Raw genomic sequence first — 26,352 nt, forward strand, 5'->3', positions numbered from 1 at the left:
AGAAGACCATGTGAGATCTCCACACCACCCCTAGGAGCCTGCTCCCCGCACAGCCCTTTGTGAGGATGTGCAGTGAATGCAAGTTATCACTGGGTCTGGACAGGGCAGGGTTGCTTGTCATTTATTACACAGGACACCCAGTGCAGGCAAATAGAGAAATCGATAAGCCCCTTTTGCATTCTGCAGGCCACATGTGAGCGGGGCTTTGCTGCAATGGAAGAAACACACCAGAAGAAGATAGAAGATCTACAGAGGCAGCACCAGCGGGAGCTGGAGAAGCTGCGGGAAGAGAAGGACCGCCTCCTGGCTGAGGAGACTGCTGCCACCATCTCAGGTGGGGCTGGGGTGCCGAGGGCAGCATCTGGCCCACTTCCTGGGTGGGTCCTGCAACTCAGAAACCACCAGCCTTGCTGATCCTCTGTCTGGGATTGAAGCTTTATTTTGAAGAGAGGTGTTCTTCAATCTGAGGCAGGGACTGGTTTGAGGAGTCCTTTGAAGGCCAGCACTCCAGCACAACTGGCTTCTTAGAGGAACTGACCTCCTCTCCAGCCCCTGCAACAGATACCCATCAGTAGGAGACCCCTCTGGGGTCTAACACCAGAGTATAAAGATGCAGCAGCTTCTCCCTGGCAACACACTGTCACAGCCCTGAGCAAGCCCATCCTGTCTGCAGTGTTGCCTTCCTTCTTTATGGTTAATAACTTACAGTGACTCATTATGTAAGTGTCAAGGAAGAAAGTAGAAGTTCTGGAAAAAGCTGTATGTTGTATAAACTCGTACTTGAATTTAACATTGATATTTAATCAGTTTGGTGTGGTGTTGCCTTCCCTCTTTATGGTTAATAACTTACAGTGACTCATTATGTAAGTGTCAAGGAAGAAAGTAGAAGTTCTGGAAAAAACTGTATGTTGTATAAACTCGTACTTGAATTTAACATTGGTATTTAATCAGTTTGGTGTCGTGGTGTTGAACCCCCAGGGTGCACTACCACTGACCCACATCCCCAGCCCTTTTTATTTTGAAACAGGGTCTTACTAAATTGCTGAGGCTGGCCTTGATTTGGGATCCTCCTGTCTCAGCCTCCTGAATTGCAGGTGTACACCACCAAAAATAATGCACCTACTTCCCCTGTGGAGGAGTTGGTTTGGAATTTCCCCTCAGAAATTTGGTTGTGGGAGGCAACTCACAGAGAGTTCCTGATGAATGCAGCATCAATGGTGTTCACATGTCACACTGCCCTGACTTACCTTGGCCCAGTGGTGGTGCATTGCTGGATATGCAGCCCCATCCTCTTCATGCTGAGAACCATGTCCTTACCCACAGCCATTGAAGCCATGAAGAATGCCCACCGGGAGGAGATGGAGCGAGAATTGGAGAAGAGCCAGCGGTCTCAAATCAGTAGCATCAACTCGGACATTGAAGCCCTGAGGCGACAGTACCTGTGAGTCACCCAACCCTAGGCAGGGCCCCTGGGGGAGGCCCATGGGTGGAGATCCCTGCCTTCCTGGGTCTCTGTGAGAGCTTGAGGGTTGGTCTTAGGAGAGGCCATGGTGTTAAGGGCACACCAGACCACCTTCCTCTCTAGTGGTGGAAAACAGCCCACCTGAGGCTTCGTATACTTAGACTAATCACTAAAACCCAAAGAGGTACAACAGATGAACTTTTAAAACCTAGATTGTCCAGGGTGATATCAGAAGCCACCTCACAATTTATTCTCCATCAGTGGCTCCATCAGCTCAGAAGAAACGGAACCTGGCTGGTGCTTGGTACCTGGGCTCCATGACTATTTGTAGCCGAAGTGACAACAATCTCTGTGGTCACTTTGTAGGTGCTGATTCCCTTTACATAAGTGGGGGGATGGGGAGAATACACCAGAGCAGTCCCTGTTTTTTTGTTTTTTTTCCCCCTCTGTAGAACTGATGCAGTTGGGGGCCCTTGGTTGGCCTTGGGGATCTTAGACTGTGCCAAGGTCTCTGTGATGTGTCAAAGGCCAGGTCCCTGCCTCAGGAGCAGTCAGTGCAGTGGGACCAAGGCCACGGCAGCGTAGGTGGCATCCTGTCAAGTAGCCATGCTCACCTGACTGGGCTGGGTTACCAGGTGCCAACGCCTGGGTGGCTCATCCTTGGTTCCACCAGTGGGAAGTTGGCCCTTGTGGATCCAGGATGGCCAAGAACAGCATCTCAAGGGCTGGTTTTCTGCATCTTGCACAGCTACTGGGTTTTCAGGGGATGGCAAAAGTAGGCTTACTGAAGATAGCTCCTGAGTCAGGAGCTATTTGCCTGATTTCTCTTAGAAACAGGACATCCCTGTCGCCATTGGTGACTGAATTCTGTCCCTAGTGGCATCACCAGAGAAGTGTCATTTTAGAACTCCTTGCCTGTGGGGGATGACCAGGAAGGACATGGAATGCATTTCAACAGGGTGTCCCTGACATCCTATGGGCTGTGCCTGCCCTTTGCTGCATGACTGTAGTGTCTAGTTGACCCTTGGGTGTAGGAAGGGGCCTGGGTCCTGGAGCGAGGGTGGAGGGCTGAGCGCCCCTCTCCCCAGGGAGGAGCTGCAGTCGGTGCAGCGGGAGCTAGAGGTCCTCTCGGAGCAGTACTCACAGAAGTGCCTGGAGAATGCCCACCTGGCCCAGGCACTGGAGGCCGAGCGGCAGGCCCTGCGGCAGTGCCAGCGTGAGAACCAGGAACTCAACGCCCACAACCAGGTGAGCCTGAAGTCAGGTGAGGCTGAGCTGGGACCAGACCTCACCCTCAAGGTGGTCCTGAGGGTCTCTGAGCCATGGAGTGGCTTTCCAAACCTGCAAGTCATCCCTGCCACATAGTGAGTGACCATCTGGTAGTTCTCAGCATGTTGCTAGAAACTCACTGTATATGGCCAGAGCAAGATTGTCCTGTCTCATACCAGTTGTTGGGGTTTGGAATCTCTCTTGCTAAGACCAAGAGTCTAGTGGTTTCTCTGAATCTCTGGTTCATTGCCAGGCATGGTGTAGGGCTCATCCCTGAGAGTCAAGTATCCTGTTCCTTGGGGAATGGAGCTTAAATTACTCAGGGTCAGGATCACACTCTCTTGTGTTTATTTTTGTCAGATCATTCCCTTAAAATTTGTGCTGCTCAGAAATTTGAGGTACATTTAAATCCTGGCTAGCCGAAGGGTACAAGTTAGTAACTTTAGGTCAGTGGAAGCTCCTTTGTGGCACATGTTAAACTGCCCTTTGCCAGCCCACCCTGCTTGACCTCCCTGCCCCCAGCACACAGCCTGATGCTTAGGCCACACAGGGCTGAATGTGAGATTGCTCACCTAACCTCTGCAGTGGCTTGAAGATGACAGCTTGTCAGTTGGAAAGAAGGTCTGGCAAAAGAGGCAGGTTGGCCAAATCCTGTAGGAACTCAAGTGGGATAAACCACAAAACAAGCAGACACTTTATTATAGCAGACAGGTGTTAAGGTTTGTGGAATCTTTATACAACTCTACAGATACAAATAACCCTCCATATCTGAATTTTGCATCCATAGTTTTGACCAACATGTGGAAAATATTTGGGTCAAGAGTTGGAGCCACACTGAATGCATACACATTTTTTTCCTTATCATTATCCCCCAAATAATACAGTACAGCTGTGTACATGGCATTTACATTGTATTGCATGTCATAAGTGATCTAGAGATAGTTTAAAGTGTACAGGAGAGAAGGGTCCTAGAACCAGTCCTCTACCAATACCAACATTCTACATCCTACCCACATAAATGACCTTTAGAGGACTATACATCACAGGCGTGGAGCTTCAAATGTTGGACCTCAGACACAGTGATGCACACACACACTGCTTGTGACCCTTATGCTTGGGGTCTCTCCATGTTGTTGGTGAGAAATTATTTTTCCAGGTCACATTGTGCAGCTCTGTGGAATGACTTTTGCTGTGTTGTGTTGCTGTCCCCCAGGAACTGAATAACCGCCTGGCTGCGGAAATCACACGGTTACGGACACTACTGACGGGGGATGGTGGTGGAGAAGCCTCGGGGTCGCCCCTCACACAGGGCAAGGATGCCTATGAGTTAGAGGTACTGTCAAGAATCAGGCCCTGCCCTACTCAGCCTTGCTACAGAGGAGCCCCAGAGGATTCAAGATGTGGTCCTTTGGGGCTGGGGTTGTGGCTCAGTAGTGGAGTGCTTGCCTAGCATGTGTGAGGCACTGGGTTCAATTCTCAGCACTGCATATAAATAAATAAAATAAAGTTCCATCAACAACCAAAAAAATAAAAATTAAATTAAAAAAAGATGTGGCCCTTCAACATTGGCAGGATAGACTTTAAGAAAGGGTATGAAGATATGACTCAGTGACTCATTGGCTTGCCTAGCATGTGTAAGACTAGGGCCTCCATTCCCAGACATGCCCCCTAAGAAATAAACAAACAAAAAAGACTTAAAGACAGCATGCATGAAGGAACATAGGAAGATCCAAAAGTAATTCCAAAATGGCAAGGGAACAGTTAGCTGCCAGGCAGCCTGAGGTCCACAGGCAGGAGCCAGGACCCCCTGGCGAGGCTATGGGGATGTAAAACCCCATCTTCCCTCCACCTGCCTGCCAGCTCCACCCTGTTTCTATCTCACCACAAACACTGGCCACATAAAGTGACCCATTTTATAGCTGCATGAGTGCTGTGGCCCTGAGATTCTGTTATACTCTACATCTTAGGAGCCAGGAGTTCTTTTTAAATCAGAGTAACTGATTCTGGTGTATTAAAGTATCCTCTTAAGAACTCATGTAGATTTCTCTCTATTAGATGATAATTATATCTTAAAAATCCTTCACACTAATGAGTACTGAATGAGTCTGATAAGAGGTTTCTACAGGAGCAGCATTTCCTAAGCCTGTGTGCTAGTCTCAGGAGATGAGCAAGTTGGCAGCAATGGCTCCTGGCCTCCCCAGGCTGAGCTGTTTTCGGGTCTTGGCAGGGAATGCAGTGGTTTCTTCCCTCTTCTGTTTCTATGTGGAATATGGAAGCTTTGAGTAATATGAAATTCTCTAAGGTGGGCACAGCTGTCCTGCTCCCTGGTGTGTGGAGGATCATCCTCTCGCCTCTCAGTTTGTGCAAGGACCCTGGAGGGTCCTTGGCTCCTGAATGCCAGTCCCTGATTTCTCTCTCATTGTAGGTATTATTGCGGGTCAAGGAATCAGAAATACAGTACCTGAAACAGGAGATCAGCTCTCTCAAGGATGAGCTCCAGACAGCACTGCGGGTAAGGGCTACACTGAGGAAGGCAGGCTTTGTCCCTGTGGCTCAGCATGACCACTCTAGGGTAGATTTTACTTTGGGGAGGACCAAATTTTCTTAGTCAAGTTCTTTTAAAACATCAGCCTGAAAATAGGTGCTGGGGAAATCAGCAGCCTGTTGGCCTGGCCATGTAGCTGTTGTCACATGTGTTTCCTGTGGGGTTCATCAGAACAGTGATACCCAGGGGAATGTCCTGGGGTGAGGCAAGGCCTGACCTCCCATTCATAGCTGGATCAGGCTCACCCCATTTGCTTCAGTAATAGAATCCTTGGTCCAGTCACTTAGAAAATCCGAGTCATTTAGAAATCCAGTCACTTAGAAAATCCAAGACAGAGAGGGTTTTCCTGACTTAAGCCCCTGAAGGTTAGGGTACTGGAACTGGTCTGGCAATGGAGGACTGGGCAGATGGGGTGTGTGCCATGCCTGGGTCCACAGTCCCCATTTCTTTTCTTTTGTGTTCAGTTTCTGCCTCTGGCAGACAGATGCACATGTTCCTGTCCTATGGAGGTGCAAGGACCAGGCTCCTGGCCCATAGCCAGTTCTCCCACAGTTACAGCCCTGATGGGGACAGGCCAGGGTTCCATGTGAGCCTCCTCCCCCTGGCTTTAACTTCCATTAGCTTTTATCTGCTCTTTCCTTAGGACAAGAAGTATGCTAGTGATAAATACAAAGACATCTACACAGAGCTCAGCATTGCAAAGGCCAAGGCAGACTGCGACATTAGCAAGTTGAAAGAGCAGCTGAAAGCAGCTACGGAAGCACTGGGAGAAAAGTCCCCTGAGAGTCCTGCTATGGCGGGATATGGTGAGTCTTGTGGGTTACTATTCACAGAGCTTTCCTGGTGCTTGACTCAGAGCCAGTGAATCCCAGTGCTTGTTGTAGACCTGCATCTCCCCACAGACTAGAAGAACAAGGGCTTTGTGTACACTGGCTCGGGATGTAGGGACCACCCTCCTGCCCTGTCAGTACACAATTCCACAATAATGATCACTCTGGTTTTTCTGTTTTCCTACAGAACTCAGCAACTGGGTAGAAGCTCTTGCTAGATGCTTGGACTGAGGGTTTTATTATAAAATCTGTAATCGTCCCAAGTGGGGCAGGGGAGAAAACCCGTTTGCTTCTTAAGTGAACAGCAGGACTGACTCCTTTCCTGGTTGACTAAAAACATGCTGGTGGCTCTGTGAGACAGACACAGGGAGGCTGAAGAACTACGTCTTGTCAGGCACTATCAGATAATCCATGACTCCACTTGACCTTCACGTTGACCTTTTAAAAAACCACCAAAAAGTAATTTGTTCTGTCAGCCAGCCATGGAATACTGACAGGCATAGGCTTGGAAGAAAAGTCATATGCATTGCTGGTGTTGGGGGAATGACCACTCTTTCTGGAAGGCCATCATGCAGTATATAGAAAAATCTAAAATCAAAACAGACCAACTCTGGAGGGTAATGAAATGATATCAGTGATTGCTTCTAAGGAGGTAGCCAAGGTGTCCAGGGCACAGAGAGAAAGTTCTAGAATTAGGGGAAAGCATGCACACCTTTGCCCTACCAAGATAACTGCTGAAAAAGCAAGCATACAGCAAGGAGCAAACAGGTTACTGATCATTCATGTATAAGAGCCGAAAACAGCAGTCACAGTATGGCACAGATTGAGGGCTGTTCGTGATACACAGGACTGTGGATTGAACCCAAGCTGCTGTTTCTGAACTACACCCCCAGCCCTTTTTATTTGATTTTGAGACAATGTCTTGCTAAGTTGCTGGGGCTGGCTTTGAACCTGCCTCAGCCTCCCAAATAGCAGGCAGCAAGTATGCACCACCACACGTGGCTAGACCTGCAGTTCATAATATTTTAGATATTTTTGTTATGATGTTGAAAGAGAACCATAATGTATTTGATTAATAACAAAAAATTCTACATGCAGAAGATGCATAGGTATGACCAGTGTGTGTCTGTTTTGTATGTGTAGGAGTAGACTTTGTCTCAGTGGGGGCAGATCATGAGAAGAACCTGACCTTACCTTGTTTTGTGATAGTCCTGTGTCATCAGGAGGCAACTGGGAATGAACAGATCTTGGGACCAGCTGGTGTGCCAGGAGTGGGAGACTCAGTCTCCTGATGAGAGTACACATCACTCAGCATTTGCACAGCTAAAGCCCTGCCAGGAACCAGCTTACTCTCCCCATGTTCTGGTGCTTTATGGTATTCCAGAAAAGCCTACTGTGTGTGATGGTTGTGGGCTTTGATTTCCTGCAGACAACCATTCAAGGAAATGTCTAAATGTTCTTTGTTGGATTAAACTTGGAAGTTTTTAAACATTCAGTCTGGTCCAAAGGGTTTAGAAAACAAAAGGTAATAAGTCTCTTTGTTCCTTCAGACATAATGAAATCTAAAAGCAATCCTGACTTCCTGAAGAAAGACAGATCCTGTGTCACCAGGCAGCTTAGAAGCATCAGGTCCAAGGTGAGTGGCATCCAGCCTCTGTTGGGTGGAACTCAAGGATGCTGGGGAGAGAAGCAAGGCCAAGGCCAAGTTTACCATGGTGCCAGCAGCAGAGTCCCTGGGTCCTGCAGCCAGCCCGCCTGCACAGTCACCCTGCTGGACTGGTTCAAGCTTCATGTCTCTTTCATGAACTACCATCTGGCAACAACACCAGGAGGCCAGGGCTGCAAGGAGCAGGGTGTAGAGCATTTGTCTTTTACCTCCAAGGCTGGGCTTCACCCCAACCCGTACTTGCATCTACTTTGTCTGTATTATTCCTTGTTTGTCCCTGTCGTAATACTGGTGCCACCTGCCTTTGAGAGACAAAGCCACCTGCCCTCCTTCAGTACAGTAGCCGATCCTCAGTGTGCTCCCCGGAGTCTGGTGTTCGTCTGTCTCTGGGGAAGGATGGGTGGAGGGGGGCCTGGCCAGCATGTTGCATTTAGGATTGATTGTGTGTGTGTCTTATTTTTGTTTTTTCCCCTGACAGTCCGTAATTGAGCAGGTCTCATGGGATAACTGACTCGCGCCCGCTTCCAGGTCCCCTGTCGTGTAGGTAAACCACCTCTCACCACTGCCCACCTGCCCATGCAGGGGCGGCTCTCTGCATGCACTGCTCACACTTCCATAGCACACGCCTGTGCTGTTGTTCTTTATTTTAATTCATCCAGCAAGCACATAAAAAATCCACATGAGATTTCTGCACCCTGTTCTGGGGCGCTAACTAGCACTCTAACCCCTTCAGAGCTGACCCTTGCCCAAGATACCCCCATGCCTGCTGGACAGGTGTTAATGCATGCTGGACAGTTCATGCACGGTGCTGAGCTCACATCCCCGACCTCTGGAATACAAACCCATTCTGCCCTCTGTCAAGAGGTAGAGCTGACAGATGCCCACTGCCCCTGGCAAGCAGTGTCTGCCCTTGCTGGAGACCTCACCTGCCTATTGAGCAGCCTCGTTGGCCCAGCCTCCCTGACATCCAGTGCCCCCTGCTGCCCCATTCTTCACAGCCCTTCTCAGCCTTCTGGTCCTTCAGGGTTGCCGGTCAATATGTGTGGGCAGCACCTGGGGAAATGGTTCACAGGAGCCTCACAATTGCACAAAGATACACGATTATCTGCCAGTACTTTTAAACAAAAACCTTCCCCAGCACCATGGAAGGAAGGCACTGTCCCAACAGAAGGAGGCGGGGCAGCCCTACCGATGAAATGCTGCCTGTTAGCATGAGCAGGGGACACAATGACCCTGGAGCATGTGTGGTCACTAGCTCCTGCTGCTTATGAGCCCCACAACCTTCTGGGGCATTCTGGTAGCCAAGGGACATCAGCCTTGAGACTCAAATGAGTTGTGTCTGCCTTAGTAAGAATATTAAGAGAACCCAAGGGGTTTTTTTCCTAATTAAATTGATTTTATTTTTCTGCCCAAATATGGTTTAAGCTTGATTGAAAATTTTGGGCTTTTTCCTTTAAACATGACAAGTTTAGTAAAAGGAAGCTTGTTATTTTTTGGCTTATGAAATTTGTCTTCCTCTCTGAGGCTGGACTCAAGCTGCCACCTGTTAGCCTTTCCTGAGTTGAGCCTAGAGTTCCCGAGGGAGTTGGACCTTTAGATCTAAAAATGCCTAGAAAGGACATTTGAGGGCAGGGTTGGGGGAGTACAAGGAAACCGTACTGCAAGGTGTCCTTGCACATGATGCATGACTCTGCGGTGACATTAAGACAAACAGGACTATACATGGGTCTTTGTAGTGCTCTGTGCTGTATCATACGGAGCACTGGGAAGTCACTGAAACAAAGATAGGACATGAAGACCTTTGTGGACACCCAAGGAAGACTATCCAGGTCACCAGGATACACTCAGACTCCATAGAGGACTAGGAAAGGACAGAGGCAGACACAAGAACACAGTCTTATCAGAGCGTTCTTTCAGTTTATTTTTGCCATTGCCAGGTTCCAGTGGAAGAAGCCCTTGGTACACAGGGCAGACCTGTGGGCCCCAGCAGACATGTAGAAACTTTGTAGACACCCTTTGGGACACTGTGTGCTGCACTAGGGCGGACCTCTGGTGAGGCATGTTGACCCTGCTTTCTCTTGAGTACTTTCGAAGACTCCCTCCAACCCCACAAGAAAACAGTGAAGGTGACCAGAAACTGAACCTTTCATTGGTGCCTTTTGATACAGTCTTGGCTGTGTACTGATCAGCTGCTTTCATGCATGTTGTTTTTACTTCCTGCTTCACTCAAAAAGATAGCAAGTCTCAGTGCCTGTGAATTAAAGCAAACTAGTTCAACAACAGTCAGCACAATTCTTTCTTGAATCAAGGGCAGAGCAGAGAGAATTCTCTCCTTGGTGTTCTCATGGAGGCCCATGTTTGTGGTAACCTCGGAGTGGATTAAAGAGACTAACCAGGGAGGGGGTGAGCCCCAAAGGAAGCCAGTGATGACCACCACCACCACCACCACCCCACCCCGAGACCTGGCAGGCAGTAGTCCATTTGTGGCCCTGTCTTCAGGCTGAGGAGCACCTAGGAGAAGAATCCAGAGGCCTTGGAGGGAGGGCCATCTCCAGGGTGTGAGGGGCAGCGCAGGACTTTGGTCTACTCTCTGCCTTTAGAACTGCAGTGCCTTATCTGACCCCAAACTGCCCTGTCTGTCCCAAGGCGTGCAAAGTGGAACCCTGAGTACTGTGTAGAGCCTGCTGCGCCAGCTGTCCTTTGGGAACTTCCACCTTGCACACACAGGGCAGTCCCAGAGGCCAAACACTCCTGTTCACATGAGTCTTAGAGCAGCCAGTTTAAGTCCTAAAGAAAGTTCTCAGCTAGAAAGGAGCAGGCCTGGCAATGCCACACAGCCCCAGCATTCTGCCGAGGTCTGCCTCAGGGGGCACTCAGCTCAGGGCCACCTGCCTGGGTGGTGACCATGCCTCTGCCCAGCACTCTAGGAACCTGACTGCTACAGAACACCTGGGATCAGGAGTGGCCCCAGACGCTCTAGGTACATGTGTGTGTCTATTCACAGACAGACAGACAGAGGTGTTCTGAGTGAAGCTGGGCCCCAGACCTTAGGAAATGCCAGGCTGTCCCATGAGCCACCCCACTGCTGGAGATGCCAGGGGCTAGGGTCCCAGAAAGCAGTTTCACACCATTTAGCATTTCAACTAAAACTGATATGTGGATATGAGCCAAAAGCCACACTCTTGATTTGCTGTTCCTGGTAGTACAGCCTGTGCCCCTCCAGCTCTATTAAGTGAGCCCTGCAGAATCAGGCAGGGCTGAGCCTACCACTGACGCTGGTTGTGAAGGAGAGACGTGGCAACTGCGGAACCAAGGTCCAGCAATCCAACAGGACATTGTGATGTTTGTTTACAGTCATTCTGATAAGTGGTGTTTCTTTTCTCATCCGATGAAATCTTTAAGAAAAGTCTGAGTGAAGTGGGAAATAGTCTGTCCCCCAATTAGGAAAATATCCATACTCAGGACACTCTACCAAGATCCCATGGGAACAGAGTATAGGTTCTACGTTCTGGAAACTCCCAGTTATGTTGGTGTGTTCTTAAAAGCCACAACACCTGGTGATCTACCCCCAGGCTTCTGCTTGGGAAATGCCCAAAGTGCGTCTACAGCAGCAGGTGCCAAGCAGGATGCACCAGGAGAGCAGGACACGCGTCCCAACGTTATCAGAACCATAAGCACAAAGGAACAGACGTGCACAGAAGCACATACGGGAAGGGGCACAGCTGGGCAGTTAACTGGTTCATAGCACATTCCCCCTAGCTGGGTCATTCTGGTCGCTGCTTGTCTTAAGAGCCCTAAGCCCAGAATCAAGCTACTGAAACATGTGGTCTTGTTTCAGTCTCCCCCCCCCCACCCGCCCCATTCACGTAAGTTTCTGCAGGGGAAAGCATATTCCACCAATAACACCATCCCACAGGGGCTGTGTCTTGTCCTAGCATGCCCACTAATCTCAGGAGCCCGCCCCTCACCTTCTGCCTCCGCATCTGCACCCTCTGACTGAAGCCCCAGCCTCAGTGTATGCCTGGTGTGTGCCGCCATTTAACAGTGTTTCTTTCCCCCTCTCTCTGCCTCCACCCAGAGTCTGAAGGAAGGCCTGACGGTGCAGGAGCGGCTGAAGCTCTTTGAATCCAGGGACTTGAAGAAAGACTAGCTGCGTCCCGTGCAACTTGACACACACCCTTCCCAGCTGGCGGCAGCACAACCCAAGCAGCTTCTTGTCTGTACTTTTGTTTGTTGTTACTGTCATCATTAATTGGGTATGGATGCATGAGAGACTGGTGTGTGGGTTGTTCGCACCATTCCCTGCCATGTTGACTCTGACTTCTTGTCTCTATCACAGCTTTTTTTCCATGGTATTTTTAAATTAGTGAAGCTCAAGCAGTGGGGTAGGGAGGGCTGTCCCCACAGCATCTGAGTAGAATGCCCTCCCATGGTCCCACCGCACTCACTGTCAGTATTAAGGCTCAGCGGCCTGTTGATAAGCTAGCCCTGTCTCAGAGTGCAGGGGTGGGGACCTGGCTGCCATTCCAGCTCTGCTGCACGCTGGGCGGGCACCACCAGGTGGACAGAATCCTATTGGTCAGAGAAGAGCCACCTGGATGGTCAGGTTTGGGCTAGACCACAGCACAGATGCCTCACCTGTCTGGTTGCTGGAGGAGGTGGCCCTGGGGTGGGGTGTGCAGCCTGCATGTGCTGCCTTTTGGCCTGGGAGGAGGACAGCATTTTGTATTTGTTCCACTAATGCAGCTTAGAACCACGCCTCAGATAATTCTGGCAAACCTTTTCACAACCTGGAAAATGTTGAAAGCAACCATTCCTATTTTTGTTTGTTTTTTATTAAATCTTGCACAAAATCCCCGGCCCCTCTCATTCCTTCCTCCACTCGTTCCTCCCTTGCTCTGCAGTAACCCTGATCTTTTCCTAACTGCTGGGATTGGTGGCCTGCTACCTGGGGCTTCAGACTAAAGTGACGGATTCCCTCAGGGAGTCATCCAAAGGGAAAAAAGTTGCTCACTTTTTGAAAATCTTCCTGAAAAGAAACTGTCATGTTGCTTTTGCAAAGGCTGAGGAGGAGGCCCCCTGTGTTAAGTCGAGAGGAAAGTGCGGAGGATGTCAGAATGATGAGAACAGGCCAGCAGGACCTGAGCTCTGGGGAGTTCCCTTGCAGCGCCTGCCTCTTGAAGAGTGTGGTTGCGGTGAACTTGTGCTATCAAGTCTGCTTTTCTGAGTCTGACAGGACCTTTTTAACTGTCCAGAACATTCTGCAGCACTTTCTGAAAATCTCTTAAATTGGGGTTTCTATTCTGTTCCTGTGGCAGCCATTAATTCCATTAACTTATACCATATAAGAAGCCCCCAGCACACAGGAGTGAAGCAGGAGAATCAGAGTTCTTGTGTCTGGAAGACCCCCACCATCTGCCCCACATCCTCCCACTATTACCCCCCCCCATTCCACTGGCTCCACTGTTGGAGCTTTCGGTTTGTGCTAATGCTTGAGGTGGTTGGAAGGTCTAAGGTAGATAAATACTTTGGGATTAAATGTAGAAATCACCTTGCTCAGTTTCTGTATTAGTTAATGGACAAGCTCCTCCAGGCCATCTGACCCGCCCTGGTAACAGGATGAAGGCCCAGGGTCGGGTGGTTTCCACACAGGCCCTAAGCCTCCCCTTTCACCAGCTTGGATGAGGCCTCATCCACACCTGTAACCCATGTTCTCAACAGCAAAAGCAAATTAGAACTGTTTAAAACCAACTTATCAGAAACCCCCAGATTGGCAGCACCTGAAAAATTGCCGTGACCTGTCTGCATCATGCTCAGAATGGGAATGTGCAGAAAGAACACAGGTACAGCAGTCCACTGGGACACTGACAGGACATACTGTGCCTGGTCTCTGGGCGCTGTGATTTCACCTCATTCTCTGAGGGCTACTGCCCTTCTTCTGCTCTACTGTGGTTCCTTTGTGACCATCCCTGTGGCCCCTGGGGACCCTCTGGCCCTGCTGCAGGCACCTTCCTGCCTCCCCGACTCCCTGCGGTGCTGCATGGAGCCAGGCTGTCTGTCTTCAGACCGCACAGTGCTTTGAATAAAAGCAGGTTGGCCCACAGCTCAATTTTATTTGTTTTTAGAACTTATTTATATCCCTTGAGGCTGGACCTCAGGAATCTAGGAAAGAACCTGAGTACAGCACTGGGGGTTAGAGGCGAGGGCCAGAAGGCAGCTGGGCACCTGTACTCCTGTCACTGCAGCCTCTTGGCAAAGGCTCCATATTCACCCCCAAGACAACAGGACTCCCTGCCCCAGGGCTAGTTTGGTATGTGGGTATCGCCAAGGAACTGGACCAGCAGAAAAAAGGAACAGACAATGGCCCTGCACCTGACCACTGCCACACTGCTGCCTGGGTTGGTTAAGTCTGAGTGTCCTACTGAAGTGAACCAAACGAGGAGAATTAAGACAGATATTCTTCCTGTGCCACCAGTGTTTCCCAAGAGCAGAATGCCTCCTGGGGCCCCGGGGGTCTGGTGCTGGCATTTGCCTGTCTGTGCAGGGAGTCCCCCTGTGCTGGTCTTTGCTTGCACTGCTACGGGCGTGTGCATTCAAGAGCAGCGACAGGATGTAGAGGTGGAGTGGGCACAGGCATTGTCTCCGGGGCTGCTGCAGGTGGCAGGGGCTGTGTTGTGACTGGGAGTCTTAGGTTGCTACCAGCACAAACAAGAAATAGCAAGCTCTGCCTGCTTGGCTGTGAGGATTAGTTTCCTATAAATGTTCACTTGTGATCTGCTCACATCTGCAAGCAAGCCATTTCAAGTACTTAATGGGGAAGTCATTTGACTTCTGGGACAACTTTCACAAACATCTGCGTGAACTATACCGTATGTGCCCACCCATAAACAGGAGAGTCATTTCCTGCTTGTCAGGTTGTCAACTGTGGTGCCCAGCACCTGAGCAGGGGGACAGTGGTGCTGCAGAGGGCCGCTGGATGCAGCCTCCTTGGGGCAAAGATGCCTGCCAGTTGAGGCCACAGCTCAAGCCTCTGCTGCCGAGAATCCAGAGAAGGCCTGGGGCTTGGGTGAAGTGGAAACATCCTGGGTTGTGGGGAGTACATTGGGAATGTGGGTTTTTTGAGCCAGAGCTGACATCAGAGTGGCTTCTCCCCCGAGGCAGCAAGATAAGGCAGAAGAGCTCAGAGAGCACAGAACACACACTGGGCAACAGAGGCACAGGTGTGGCAAAAATCTGCTTACACACTGGCCTCAGATCCAGCTGTTCACTTGCTGAAAGCTCCTGTGGACCAAACTCAGGAGACATGATCACATGTGTAAAAAAATAAAACTCAACCTGAGAACATGCCCGGAAGTAATCCTGAGAGTTGGTCAGGAAGCAAAGTTGATGGCTTAAAAAAATTTTATATGGAAATATATTTACCATTTAATTCCCTACAGAGGCAGATGGGGCACTGACTTACCCACATGGAAACATGCCTAGAATTGAACATGACCCTTTTCATCACAAATGCCTGGGCGTGCACAGTTGGTAGCTAACACATGGCCAGCTGCATCTGCAGGGTCCTTGACCAGGACCACCCAAGCAGGTTAGGTGGGGTTCCGGCAGGCACATTCCCCATACCAACAAGCAGTCTTTTTCCTCAATTCCAACTGTCCCCCTGGTTCCTGAAGACCAGAGCTGGCTAAGCAACCCTGAGCCCCATGCATGCTCTGGGGTCCCCAATGCTGTGCCTCCGTGTGAACAGCCAGTGAGAGCCACATGCCAACAGGGTGCAGCTGCTTGGTAACAATGGTGGTGCCAGGCTTGGCAGGAAGAGGACATAAGCCAACATGGGAAGTGCATCTGCAGCCCTGCATCCTGAGTTCCTGTGAGAAGTCTCAGGTGTGCTTGTCTACAAAAGAGTTAACAGGGCAGTGGAGTTTGTAGACTGCCTAGTGGTGGGACAAGCTGCTGCCCAACTAAACACATGGCGGGTTGTGGGCCTTAGGTACTTGAGGGCAGCAGTGCAGTGCTGCACTGTGAAAGCTGACACATGCCCAATGTGCCCTGCTGGCAGTGTTTATTTCCTTCAAAATTTTCTGCATATTATCCAGAGCAAGCAGTGTAAATATTACTGGGACTTTTGTGACAAAGTGTATGGCATTTTAAAAGGCTTCTGTAGATATCCCTCTTTAAGATGGGGAGGAGGGCAGCTTTGGCACAGCATTGAACCCTATCCAACATCATAAGAACAAGATTTGGTGATTACTGTATCTTTTTAGAAAGCTGGGTCATTTAGCAGATGGTTTTAGAGAATGTGTACAGTATCTGAAAGATGGCCCACACCTCATCTGTCACTGTAAGCATTCTGTAACACCTTGGTAGAACCATTCAGAGTTCTGAAGGATAAAGGAAAATGGTGGCTGTCTTGACCAGTCTATTTAGTAATTCCAGGCCTGACCTTTGTGGGAGGTGAGGCTGAAGGCTTGGTAGCTGTCAGATCTCCATGCCTGGTTCTGACAGTGTCCAGGGCTGTTCATAAGGCCCAGCTGTGCACAGAGCAGCTGAGCCATCTGGATCCCCAGCTACCTGGTTGTGTAACTCCATGGAGGTCATGAAGCTTGGAATGCATCTTATCTTACAATATGTATTTCTGTGAAATTGGTAAGAAAACATTCACAGGAGGGCTGTGATCGGACAATCCAGAACTGGAAGATGCTACAGTGTCCTGTGGTTCATAGCAGTGAGCTCTGGTGGCAGCTTCCACATGGGGTGGGGCCTTCCCCAGTGTGCAATTCAAATTCACCATAAGGAAATGGAGTTGTCACCGAATACATGTGGGCCCCTGCAGCCTGCTATGGTCAGCACACTCTCGGCTCTTTTCCCCTTTAGAAGTTTTATCACTTGTTTAGTTTTATTTTAGCTAGGACTAGATTGTAAAGAACACTAAATTCACTATTGTGTTAATGTTTCTATCACAAAACCTCAATTAAAATGGACTTTAAAGGATTTAGTTACCTTTACTATTAATGACTTATCTACTGATAATGTTAGGATTCAAAACAATTAAGTGATAATTAATTCATGTGGTTTTCCTAAGGTAGTGTGTATGAAATGTTGTAACATCTCCAAGCGGCTCCTCAACAATTAAGAATTAATAATCTTTCTCACAAACATCCCCTTCTACCAGAGTGCATGTCTCAGGTCAGCTGTCAAAGACAAAACTGCCCTGCCAAACTGCTGGGGATGGGACACAATGTAAAAACACAGGCAATTTCTGTGTGCTGTGACAAGTCTGGAAAGAAGTCACAGAACCACTTCTGCCACAGTTCATTATTTCAGTAGTCACATGATGAATGTTCAAAAAACAGGCATGTGTCACTTTAACTGCTATTCAATTTCTAATAGTAAATGATCATGTTCGCCAGACTAAAAATGAAATGCAGAAGAAAACCCAAGGCCTATGAACCAGGTTGATCATGGGAACAGCCCTCCAGGGCCAGCTCCGGCCTCCTGGAGCAGGAAACCCAGGGTGGCTGCTTCCCACCAGAGTTTGTCCTGCACTGAGCTAAGTCTGCCTCTCTCCCCACACAATTGGATTTGGTGGTCAGTTTCAGACTTTTTTTTTTTCCTTAGAGTTTGTGATTATGTGTTTACTAACTGAAGTGTTACTTTGTCAAAATATTTATTCCTTTGTGTGACATGCTAGATTCCCATGGATGTAGCTGACCATTTTTATTTTGTAAATACTACCTAACTTTACATGAACTATATCATAATAAACTATTTTTGCATCACCCTTTGCATGCTGTGTGATGCGGTGTTGATTCATGCAGAGGCAAATGCAAATGTGTTTAGGTATTAAGCCACAAATCGGTGAGCATCCTGTCCTCCTAAAATGGGTTAGATTTTAAGCTTTTGGTTTTTTGAGGTTTTTTTTGTTTTTGTTTTTGTTTTTTAATAAATAAATAAGTGTGTGTGTGTGTGTGTGTGTATTTTTTTTTTTTACTATTTTATTTTTTATGTGGTGCTGAGGATCAAACTCACATGGCACTATACCACTGAGCCACTATCCCTGCCCAAGTTTTAAGTTTCATAGCCTGCTTTTTCAAAAACTTTTCTCAAAGTTTTGGATTAGTTTTCAGTATTTTAAAATTAGGAGATTTCACATAAAAATCCAGATTTTACATGTTCACACACAAACCATAAGAAAAAATATTTTACATCCATAATCTAGTTATGGCACATTGCCTCACAGAAGGCTTCATGGTCTAAAAAAATATTTATTTTGATGCCTTTAGTAATCAAGGTCCCATAATTCTCCCATACTATACCATTTTTTAATTTTTATTTCTTTATTTATTTGGGTACTGGGGATTGATCTCAAAGCATTTTACCACTGAGCTAATCCCTAACCTCTCCTCGCTTTTTTGGGGGATGGTCTTGCTGAGTTGCTGAGGTGGGCCTGGAACTTAAAGTCCTCTTGTCTTAGCCTCACTGGGAGTCACTGGGATTGCAGGCATGCTACCCAGCACCCTGCCCACACATTTCCAATGTAAATATACCTTCTGTTTTTTAAAAAATGCATTCTACATCATGATCCAAAACACACCCCCAAAATTTAACAAAAAAAATGCTACTTTATCATAATAAACTGATTTTTCTCTTCTATTTCATTTTTTAAAAGTTCTGTTGAATAGCAAATTTAAAAGGAACCAATTTGTTTTGCAATATTATTTCAGGTTTTAGACTATCAATTAAAAATCAACTTAAGGAATGTATAAAACTCAGCAAAACAAAAAGTTAAATACAGGTGTAAAATGTTCTAGAGGGTTATCCCAGTTGTTTTAGAATTTTTAAATTATTTTTTGTGTACTTAAAAAGATATTACATTCAAATGTACACAACGAAGTTTTTGGACACTGGTCTAAGAATAGTGTTCTGTAGTTTTAACACATTTTTGCAGGGGGTGGCTACCAAGGATTGAACCCCAGGATACTCTACCACTAAGTTATATCTCCAGCCCTTTTTTTGAGACAGGGTCTCACTAAATTGCTGAGGTTGGCTTTGAATTTGTGATCTTCCTGCCTCAGCCTCTGAGTCACTGGGATTACACAAATACGCCACTATGCCCAGCATCATAGGCTATTTTTTTTTTAACTATGTAAATACAATTTAAAACCCATTGACATCTGCAAATCCACTCTTTCATGATTTGGGGGGAACAAATCTCAACAAGGAATAGACAAAAACTTCCTCAATATGATAAAGGCCTGTGTGAAGCTATTCCCCCAAGGTAAGGATCAAGATAAGAATATCTATTCTCAAAACCTCTATTCAACATTGTCCAGGGGATTCTAGCAGAACAACTAGAGAAAAATAAAAAAGAAGGCATTGGACTTGGAAGAAGAAAAATTATTTCTATTTGCAAATGGGATGATCTTGTATATAGGAAATCCTAAGGAATTCATTAAAAAATTATTAGAACTAGTAAGTTCAGCAAGTTTGTATACAAAAATCAGTGAGTAAAACACACTAGTTATGAACAATCTAAATCTGAAATTAAGCAATTCTGTTTGCAGTAACATGAAAAACTAAACTTTTTAAAAAGAAGTATAAGACTTGTACACTGCAAACAACAAACATCAAAATAAGAAAAGATTTAATAAATGGGTAAACATCCCCTGTTCATGAATTGGAAGACTTAAGATGGCAACACTCTCCAACTTGATCTACAGTTACAATGCATTACTACCAAAATCCTACCCTTTCTTTTGCAGCAATTTATCAGCTGATCTTAAAATTCATATGGAAATGAAAGAACCCAGAATATCTAATACTGGGAAAGAACAAAGAGGGCTCATACCACCAGGTTTCAAAACTTACTACAAAGCTTCAATAATCAAAACATAGGGAACTGGCATTAGAATAGGTATAAAAATCAATGGAACAGAATTGAGAGTTCACAAATAGGCCTTTAAACTTATGGCCAATTGACTTTCTACTACGGTGTCAATACCATCCACTGGGTAAAGAATCATGCCAAGAAATGCTGCCAGGATGAGTAGATATCCATAGGCAAGGACTGAAGTCAGACCCCTACCTCACACCATACACAAAATTTATCACATGGGGATCACACATCTAACCACTAAGCTGATGATGGGACTGGGGAAAGGCAGTGATATTTCCCAGACTCTCACTAACAACTGCCCAGCCTACTTAGGGAATTTATTAAGATCTCTCTAGAAAGAAAACAGTGTCGTGACGGTAGAGAGAGGCTCATGTGACATATACTACACAACTCCCCACCCAGCCTCTTCTGTTCTTGTGCCGAGTTTAACATCACCTGCTTCACCTATGCTGAGATAGAAACCAGACCAGTTGTAGGTGGTCCCCTCAGCCTGCCTGCCTGTTCCTGGACTAGCACTTTGAACAACTGCTGCTGCCTGAAGGATCTTCTCAGTCAGCTGAGACAGTGCTTGCCTAGGTTGGCTTCAAGGACCTTAAGGTCTTAGGGATGTACCTGCACCTGCCAGCCTGTCATGGTCATCCCCAGGGCTCTGGGTCTGAACCTGTGGCCCTCATGCTCCTGGGACTCATGGGCATCTGTACCAAAGCTGAGGAAATACCCCTTGGTAGAGGACACAGCCTCCATATTTGAGGGAAATTTTAATGCCATATTTCCACAGGGGATATTTAATTTTACCAAAAGCTTTTTTTCAAAAAAAATTAGCTAGTATCTCAATGTTTCTGTAAGGTTCAACTTCCTTTTGCTAATATGATGAAAATTATAATTATTGCATTAAGTAAAAGTAAATATATGAAATAAAATTATTTTGCAGATCTTCAGACACTCCTGCAGATATCTCAGCTAGGATACTTTTGTGCATCCAATTCCTGATAACCACATGCAGTCATCTGAACAGCAGTCTACCCTCTGAAGAGAAGGTGCAGTCGCAGTGGAACCCAAGGTCTCCCCGAATGCCTCCACATTGTCACAGATCAGGCTGAGGGGAAGAGGAAATGGCTAAGAATCGCCATGCCTTGTAGGTCTAGAAATAGAATCAAAAGAAGCTAGGATTTTGGAAAACACTCATATCCAGGATGTACCCAAATAACACCTCACAGTCTTGCTGCTTTTTGAGGGGCTTCTATCTTGACCACTAGTGTCTAAATAGCTATATATTCCCTGCAAAAAAAAAGTTTTAATAAAGAATAGTTGCTGTCTGAACACAGCAGGATAAGGTAAAGCCACACGGCATTTGTGTTCCAGAATCAGCACATATTTATTCAAAAGTGCCAGAAGCCCAGGGTCCCAAAGCAGTGTCACTCAGAAGACACTGTGTGACAACAGTTCTCCTTCCAGAACATACCATGGGAGTTCACAAACTTGGGAAAGAAAACACTTAATGTAACCACTTCTGGGTATATTACATTTTATAGCCTCCATTAGTTTTTAGAAAATTAACTTCGAGTTAATTTGCCTAGCACAAAATCAAAGGTAACTTTAGAAAAGGGGAAATACACAGCACTAAGTAGTCTCCAGGTGTTGACAGTAACATGAGCTCCTATAGATGGGAGACCCCATCTGCTCAGTCCTTGTAACAGTCACCCAGCTTATCACACACAAACACCAACAACAGCAAAATCGTAGCTTCAGATATTATTCAGGCTACTTGCATGTAAGGTACACATTACCAAAACAAATAATAATAATCTGAAACATTTCACAAATGCATATGAAAAATCTGTTTCCCTAACTATCTGTGCATCAAAGCTTCGAGCTAAACACATGGAGGTCAGGGTACCGCAGCTGGAGAGGACTCTCCTTTTCTGGAGTCTGCTTGTGGTCAGGAACCCCACAATTCATTACAATGAGCTGGAGTGAATTTGCTGGGTCCACAGGTGCTAAGGTGAGGTTGCTCCTAACCACACAAGATTATCTTGAACATAAGGGTGTTAAAAATTATAAGCACAATGTAGAAACAGACGGCTTCTGGCTACCTGCAGCCCACATCAGCAGACCATGGCACTGCACCACAGGAAAATGAAGGCTAGCTGTAGAGGGCCACACCATCACTCAATGCCTGGAAGGCAGGTGCCTAAGAGAACGGCATGCCTTTTCTGGCAGCTCCAGCTCTGAGGCAGCCCTGGAAGGTAGCTTGACTTCCTCTAACCAGAGAGCTGGGACAGCAAGGTGTGAAGAGCCTGTCACCCTGCAAGCCAGGTGCACTCTTGTGCTGGCTAGGAAAGGTCCAGATGAGGGAAGGAAGATCTTCAGGGACAGGCCAAGGGCTGACCTGGACAAAGCCTGCCCAAGCAGACACCTTTCTAGAAACAGAAGATGGCATGGGATGTTCAGAGGCCCTGTGCCTGTCTACATAGCCTGAAAAACTGGGTTCTAAAGCAGGATATGTCAAAGCTCCCAAAAGCAGGCTGCAAGGAGCCAGGGTTGAGTTTATTATGGAGATGGGGAAAGGGTGAAGTCCAAAGGCACTGACCTGATAAAACAGAAATCTCCCTTCTTAACCCCAACATTCTTCAACTCAGTGTAGTAAATCAGCAAAAGAGTTTCACCTAAGTGACTTTCTGGGTGGAAGTCTCAGAGCACAGCTTGATGCCCAGGAAGTGCAAACTCTGCTTCTCTGCAGGTTGGGGTGGTTTTCCAGTGCAGGATGTGCCCCCTGAAACTCTGAGGATAACGATGGGTACAGCTTCAGCGACTTCGCTTCTTTTGTGGGAAAAAGCTGTACTTGGTGGGGTTAAACTCTTCCCAGATCCGCTCGAATTCCTCAAGGAACAGCTTCACGTACTCCGCATCCTCCATGATCAGGACATTTTCCCTATTGTTCTGGATTGCTTGCGTGGTCCAGTTGAGGGAGCCAGTGATGAGCACTTTCTTGTCCACAATGGCAAACTTGTGGTGCATGTAGCCCAGGTCTTGGTCGTGCCGTACCTGGATACCTGTGGAGGAAAGGCAGTCTCTACTCTCCTCCCCTGCACAGCCCTCCCCAGGTACTTTCCCAGGGTTGCCATCCTTGGCTACCCAAGACAGTGTGGAGACCCCAGGGAGAGGGCAAGTATGTCACCCAGAGGACTTATAACTGGGCAGGGCCAGTCACAAAGGAGCAAGTGGTCCTGAGATGAACAGCAGGGATGGGAGGTGGGGACACTGTGACAGGACCCTACCCACTCTCCTCTGGGATTATACCCACCCTGCACCAGCCTCGCTAGGTCTGGGGTCTAAACCAACTGCCCAGCATGTTTCTTCACAGTCAAGCTCTGGGTAAGGGTGCAGGGCACCTATGGCTGTCCTCACCATTCCCTTCCACTCCTACCTTGCCATGGCTGAGGACAGAGGCTGAGGCAGGAGTCAGGAGAAAAGCCCCACCTACCTGGCCAACTTCAGACTAAACTTCCCAGGTGCATCCTGCATTTCTTCCTGAAACAGGAGGACCCCTCAGCCTAGCTGACCCTAAGACACAGTGCCTTCTCCACCTTGCCCTGCTTCCTTCACCAACACCTGTGACCAGCTTCCTTCATCTTCTACCCCAGTTCTCCCACTCTCCAGAGTGAAGGGCTGCATCTGTCTGACTCTCCAGGGTACCAGCCCCAAGGAGGCTGCCTGCCACCACCATCTGCTCTCAGAGTGAAACTGTGGGCAATACACCCGGACAAAGAGTTTAAAACAGGTGGTTGTGCAATGGGGTGGCCAAATTTACCAAATAAAAACACAGGCGGTCCAAACTGGTGTTTGAGGTGAATAGTGAGTAAGTCTGGAAAGTTCATATGTCTCCTACAGCACTCGGGACATACACCAAAAATTACTCACTGTTTATGTGAAATTCAAATTCAGCTACACATCCCATGCCTCCCTCTTCATGAGGGATCCTATCTGATGCTTCTTTTCCTCGTGCCCTGTAACCAAGCCACCAGCAAACCCCGTCCCTCTACCCTCAAAACAATCTAAATTCCAACCCTTTGGACACTCCATCATTACCACAGGCCCAGCTTCCACTTGGTCCCACTCCATTCACCTGCCACCCACCTCCCCTGCTCCTCACAGTTGTCTGGACAACCTGAGAGACCACACATGCCATTTCCTGCCTCACACAGTGGTGTCCTACAACACCAGCCCACTGACACCTTTTACCACTTTAGCCACAGACGACCTCCCTCTTCCTCAGCAGCTCAGGGCAACTGCACCTGCTGTTCCTTCCAACCAAAGGCCTGTCCCTCAGAGTGTTGTCTCAGGTTGTTAAGTTCATTGCCTCTGGGCAACTGTCCTGACCACCCCCTTTCCTCCCTCACTGAAGTCTTCCAGACCCTTCGTAAGTTCCTTAAATCGAATATTCATGATTTAGTGGGCTTCCCCATGGGGACCTGGTCAGCTGTGGTCCCAGCACCTGGACCCAACCCTAGCAGATACTGGCCCATAATGCATGCTGAATGGATGGATGCTGATGGACAACCTAGAACAAGTTCAGCCCAGATGTGGCCTGGGAAGCCATCAGCAGAAGTCCAATCTTTCACTGCGACTCTGGTTCTTTCCAAACCTGAGATTCTGCAAAGTCTAAAAGCTAGCTTAATTTAAATTTTGCCTGAGAGAATCCACACTTCCCACACTGAAATAACCTACAGACTGAGGCCAACTCTTATGACTGACAGTTAGACAGATGGGAATGTCCTCAATATTTACAATAGTCTCCACTCTGGCCCCAGTGGATGGGATGCACTGGATAGGGTCACACCTGGAGCGAGGAAACCGAGAATGACTCCCAGAAGGGTTCCTCTGCTTCCCAGATCAGCAGGCAACCTGTGGCTGTGCAGAAGAAATAACTGGGCAGTAAGACCACTGGACATGTCCCATGTCGGTCACAGTGGCCACAAGAATTACTAAGTCAGGCAGATATGCAAACAGACATGGTTCTCCCGGGTGCCTGAGTGATCAGGAAGACACCAAGGCTTACCCTCTGTGCAGTGCTAATGCACAGGAAGCAAGAGCACACCAGACTGCCACACTGAAGTAGGTAAACAAAGAACAGATCTCATCCTCCAAAGGCAGATGAGGCTGCAGATCATTCATACTGCTTATTTCATTTTATCCTCATGCTGGGGAGAGAAGCAGTCCAGACAGCCACATCTGTCTTTTCCATTCTTTGCAGCTAAGAAACAACAGCTCATCAAATAAACATTTTTGGCTCCATTTTCAGTAGGTAATTTTTATGCATTTCTGGAACCCAGAATGGGATTCAATAGTGCTGTAGGCGAATGCCTGTTTCCCTGTGAGTAGAAGCCAAACCCTGACAGCCACAGAATGGCTCAGAGTCTCTGCAGGCTGCCAGGAGTTAAGCATAGAAAGTTGAGCTTTTCTGTTTTGCCATACTGGGATGGAACCCAAGGGCCTCTACCACTAATCTACACCTCAGCCCTTTTTATTTTTCACTTTGAGCAAAGATCTAAGTCGCTGAGATTGGCCTTGAACTTGAGATCTTTCTGCCTCAGCCTCCCCAATCCCTGGGATTGCACGTATGGCCAGAATTGTTTTTAAGCCTTGATTTTCATTCTGAGTCCTGTCAGGTTGAGTCAACCTCATCTAGGACTACAACAGTCACAAAAACTAATGGCCAGGGCAACCCATCCCACCTGTGCCCAGGCACCTCATATCCCCCAGCGCAACCCAGGGCATGGGAATAAGCGGGAATCCTGGAGGCTCCACCTGTTATGTGGTGTCCTGGGACAAGACACCTAGCCTTAGAAATCCCCACCAGAATTCCTCCTCTCATTGGGAACATACTCAGACACGGGGTATAAGGCCGCTCTGCAAAGAATCCTGGTGCAGCTCACCTGCTAGGTAGCTTGACTTTGGTCGCGCGGCAGGTCCGTTTTCTCTGCAAAACCATTTTGTCCTTTCAAGGCCACCATGGGAATTAAATGAATCCCTCCCACCAAGCTTCCGCCTCGACTGGCTACTTGATCTGGGCGCCCCGCATGGGCCCCCTATCCCCCCGGCTCACCTGCCTTGCGCAGCAAGCCGATTTGCGAGCCGTTGAGGGCCATGTAGTCGCAGTCGGTGATGACCCGCACTCGCACCCCGCGCTGATGCAGCAGCTGGACGGCGCGTCCCAGCTGCGGGCTGGAGAAGGCGAAGAGGCAGAGCTCGAGGCTGGCACGGGCGGCCAGCAGCGCGCGCAGCAGACGGCTCAGCGAGCTCTCGCAGTGGGGTAGGCTGCACGGGCAGCCGGAGGGAGGTCGGGCTGGCGTCGTGCCCGGGGCCTGCAGCAGGGCCTCCGTGCAGGTCACCTGCGACGGGAAGAAGAGTACTTCGCGCCGCGGTCGCCCAGCCCGTAGCCAGCGCAGCAGCCAGGGCAGCGCCTCCAGGGCCAGAGCGAAGCCTGCGGCCGCCACAGCCACCATCTGCCAGCGCAACCGCTCCATGGCGCCGCTGCTGAGGCCCCAGACTGGAGGGCACCGCGCCTGCGCACCAGACCACGTGCCCTGGCACGCCACGCCACGTGCTAGCTACGCCCTCGCCACGCCCCCAACGGCTGAGTGCATCGGGCTGGAATGTTGGGTCCACTGACCATATGCTGGG

The 26,352-nt window shown here is 48.2% G+C and overlaps 3 protein-coding genes across 9 annotated transcripts in view; 1 reads left to right on the forward strand and 2 right to left on the reverse strand.

Annotated features, from left to right (window-relative positions):
- Mprip (myosin phosphatase Rho interacting protein) overlaps positions 1-17,558 on the forward strand; it is a 143,837-nt gene extending 126,279 nt beyond the window's left edge. For 3 of the 5 annotated variants that reach the window (XM_047543197.1, XM_047543200.1, XM_047543201.1), the window contains 8 exons: positions 187-334; positions 1,324-1,441; positions 2,551-2,710; positions 3,945-4,064; positions 5,157-5,243; positions 5,920-6,082; positions 7,657-7,742; positions 11,851-17,558. In XM_047543197.1, coding sequence (XP_047399153.1) covers positions 187-334; positions 1,324-1,441; positions 2,551-2,710; positions 3,945-4,064; positions 5,157-5,243; positions 5,920-6,082; positions 7,657-7,742; positions 11,851-11,922 — 954 coding nt within the window. In that variant the 3' untranslated portion in view covers positions 11,923-17,558. Of the gene's footprint in view, positions 1-186; positions 335-1,323; positions 1,442-2,550; positions 2,711-3,944; positions 4,065-5,156; positions 5,244-5,919; positions 6,083-7,656; positions 7,743-8,250; positions 8,317-11,850 lie in introns of all 5 variants that reach the window. The other 2 variants (XM_047543199.1, XM_047543198.1) reach the window with 2 other exon arrangements.
- On the reverse strand, positions 9,669-26,299 carry Pld6 (phospholipase D family member 6). 2 transcript variants are annotated; one of them, XR_007107618.1, is made up of 3 exons: positions 25,775-26,299; positions 22,259-22,721; positions 9,669-10,023 (listed from the first exon to the last, which is right to left on the reverse strand). XR_007107618.1 is itself a non-coding variant. In XM_047543211.1 (2 exons), the coding sequence occupies exons 1-2, from the start codon at positions 26,193-26,195 to the stop codon at positions 22,474-22,476; spliced, it is 669 nt and encodes a 222-aa protein (XP_047399167.1). In that variant the 5' UTR covers positions 26,196-26,299; the 3' UTR covers positions 20,789-22,473. The 2 variants fall into 2 exon arrangements, 1 of the variants encoding a protein (XP_047399167.1); XM_047543211.1 differs by lacking the exon at positions 9,669-10,023 and having other exon boundaries at positions 20,789-22,721.
- The window catches only part of Flcn (folliculin), a 31,768-nt gene continuing 31,204 nt past the window's right edge, over positions 25,789-26,352 (reverse strand). The window contains exon 14 of one of the 2 annotated variants that reach the window (XR_007107617.1): positions 25,789-25,893. The gene's annotated coding sequence lies outside the window, so the exon portion shown is untranslated. Of the gene's footprint in view, positions 25,894-25,952; positions 26,061-26,352 lie in introns of those variants that run through there. The other variant, XR_007107616.1, reaches the window with a different exon arrangement.

This window comes from Sciurus carolinensis, chromosome 3 (genome assembly GCF_902686445.1).
Source record: "Sciurus carolinensis chromosome 3, mSciCar1.2, whole genome shotgun sequence".
In the NCBI taxonomy this organism is placed as follows: domain Eukaryota; kingdom Metazoa; phylum Chordata; class Mammalia; order Rodentia; family Sciuridae; genus Sciurus; species Sciurus carolinensis.

What these genes read in the sequence shown, in the direction of transcription:
- Pld6 (XM_047543211.1), bottom strand. Translation starts at nt 26,195, where the DNA reads ATGGAGCGGTTGCGCTGGCAGATGGTGGCTGTGGCGGCCGCAGGCTTC. An exon ending in CGGCTTGCTGCGCAAGGCAG is followed by an intron (nt 22,722 to 25,774) that starts GTGAGCCGGGGG and finishes TTTCCTCCACAG; the next exon opens with GTATCCAGGTACGGCACGAC.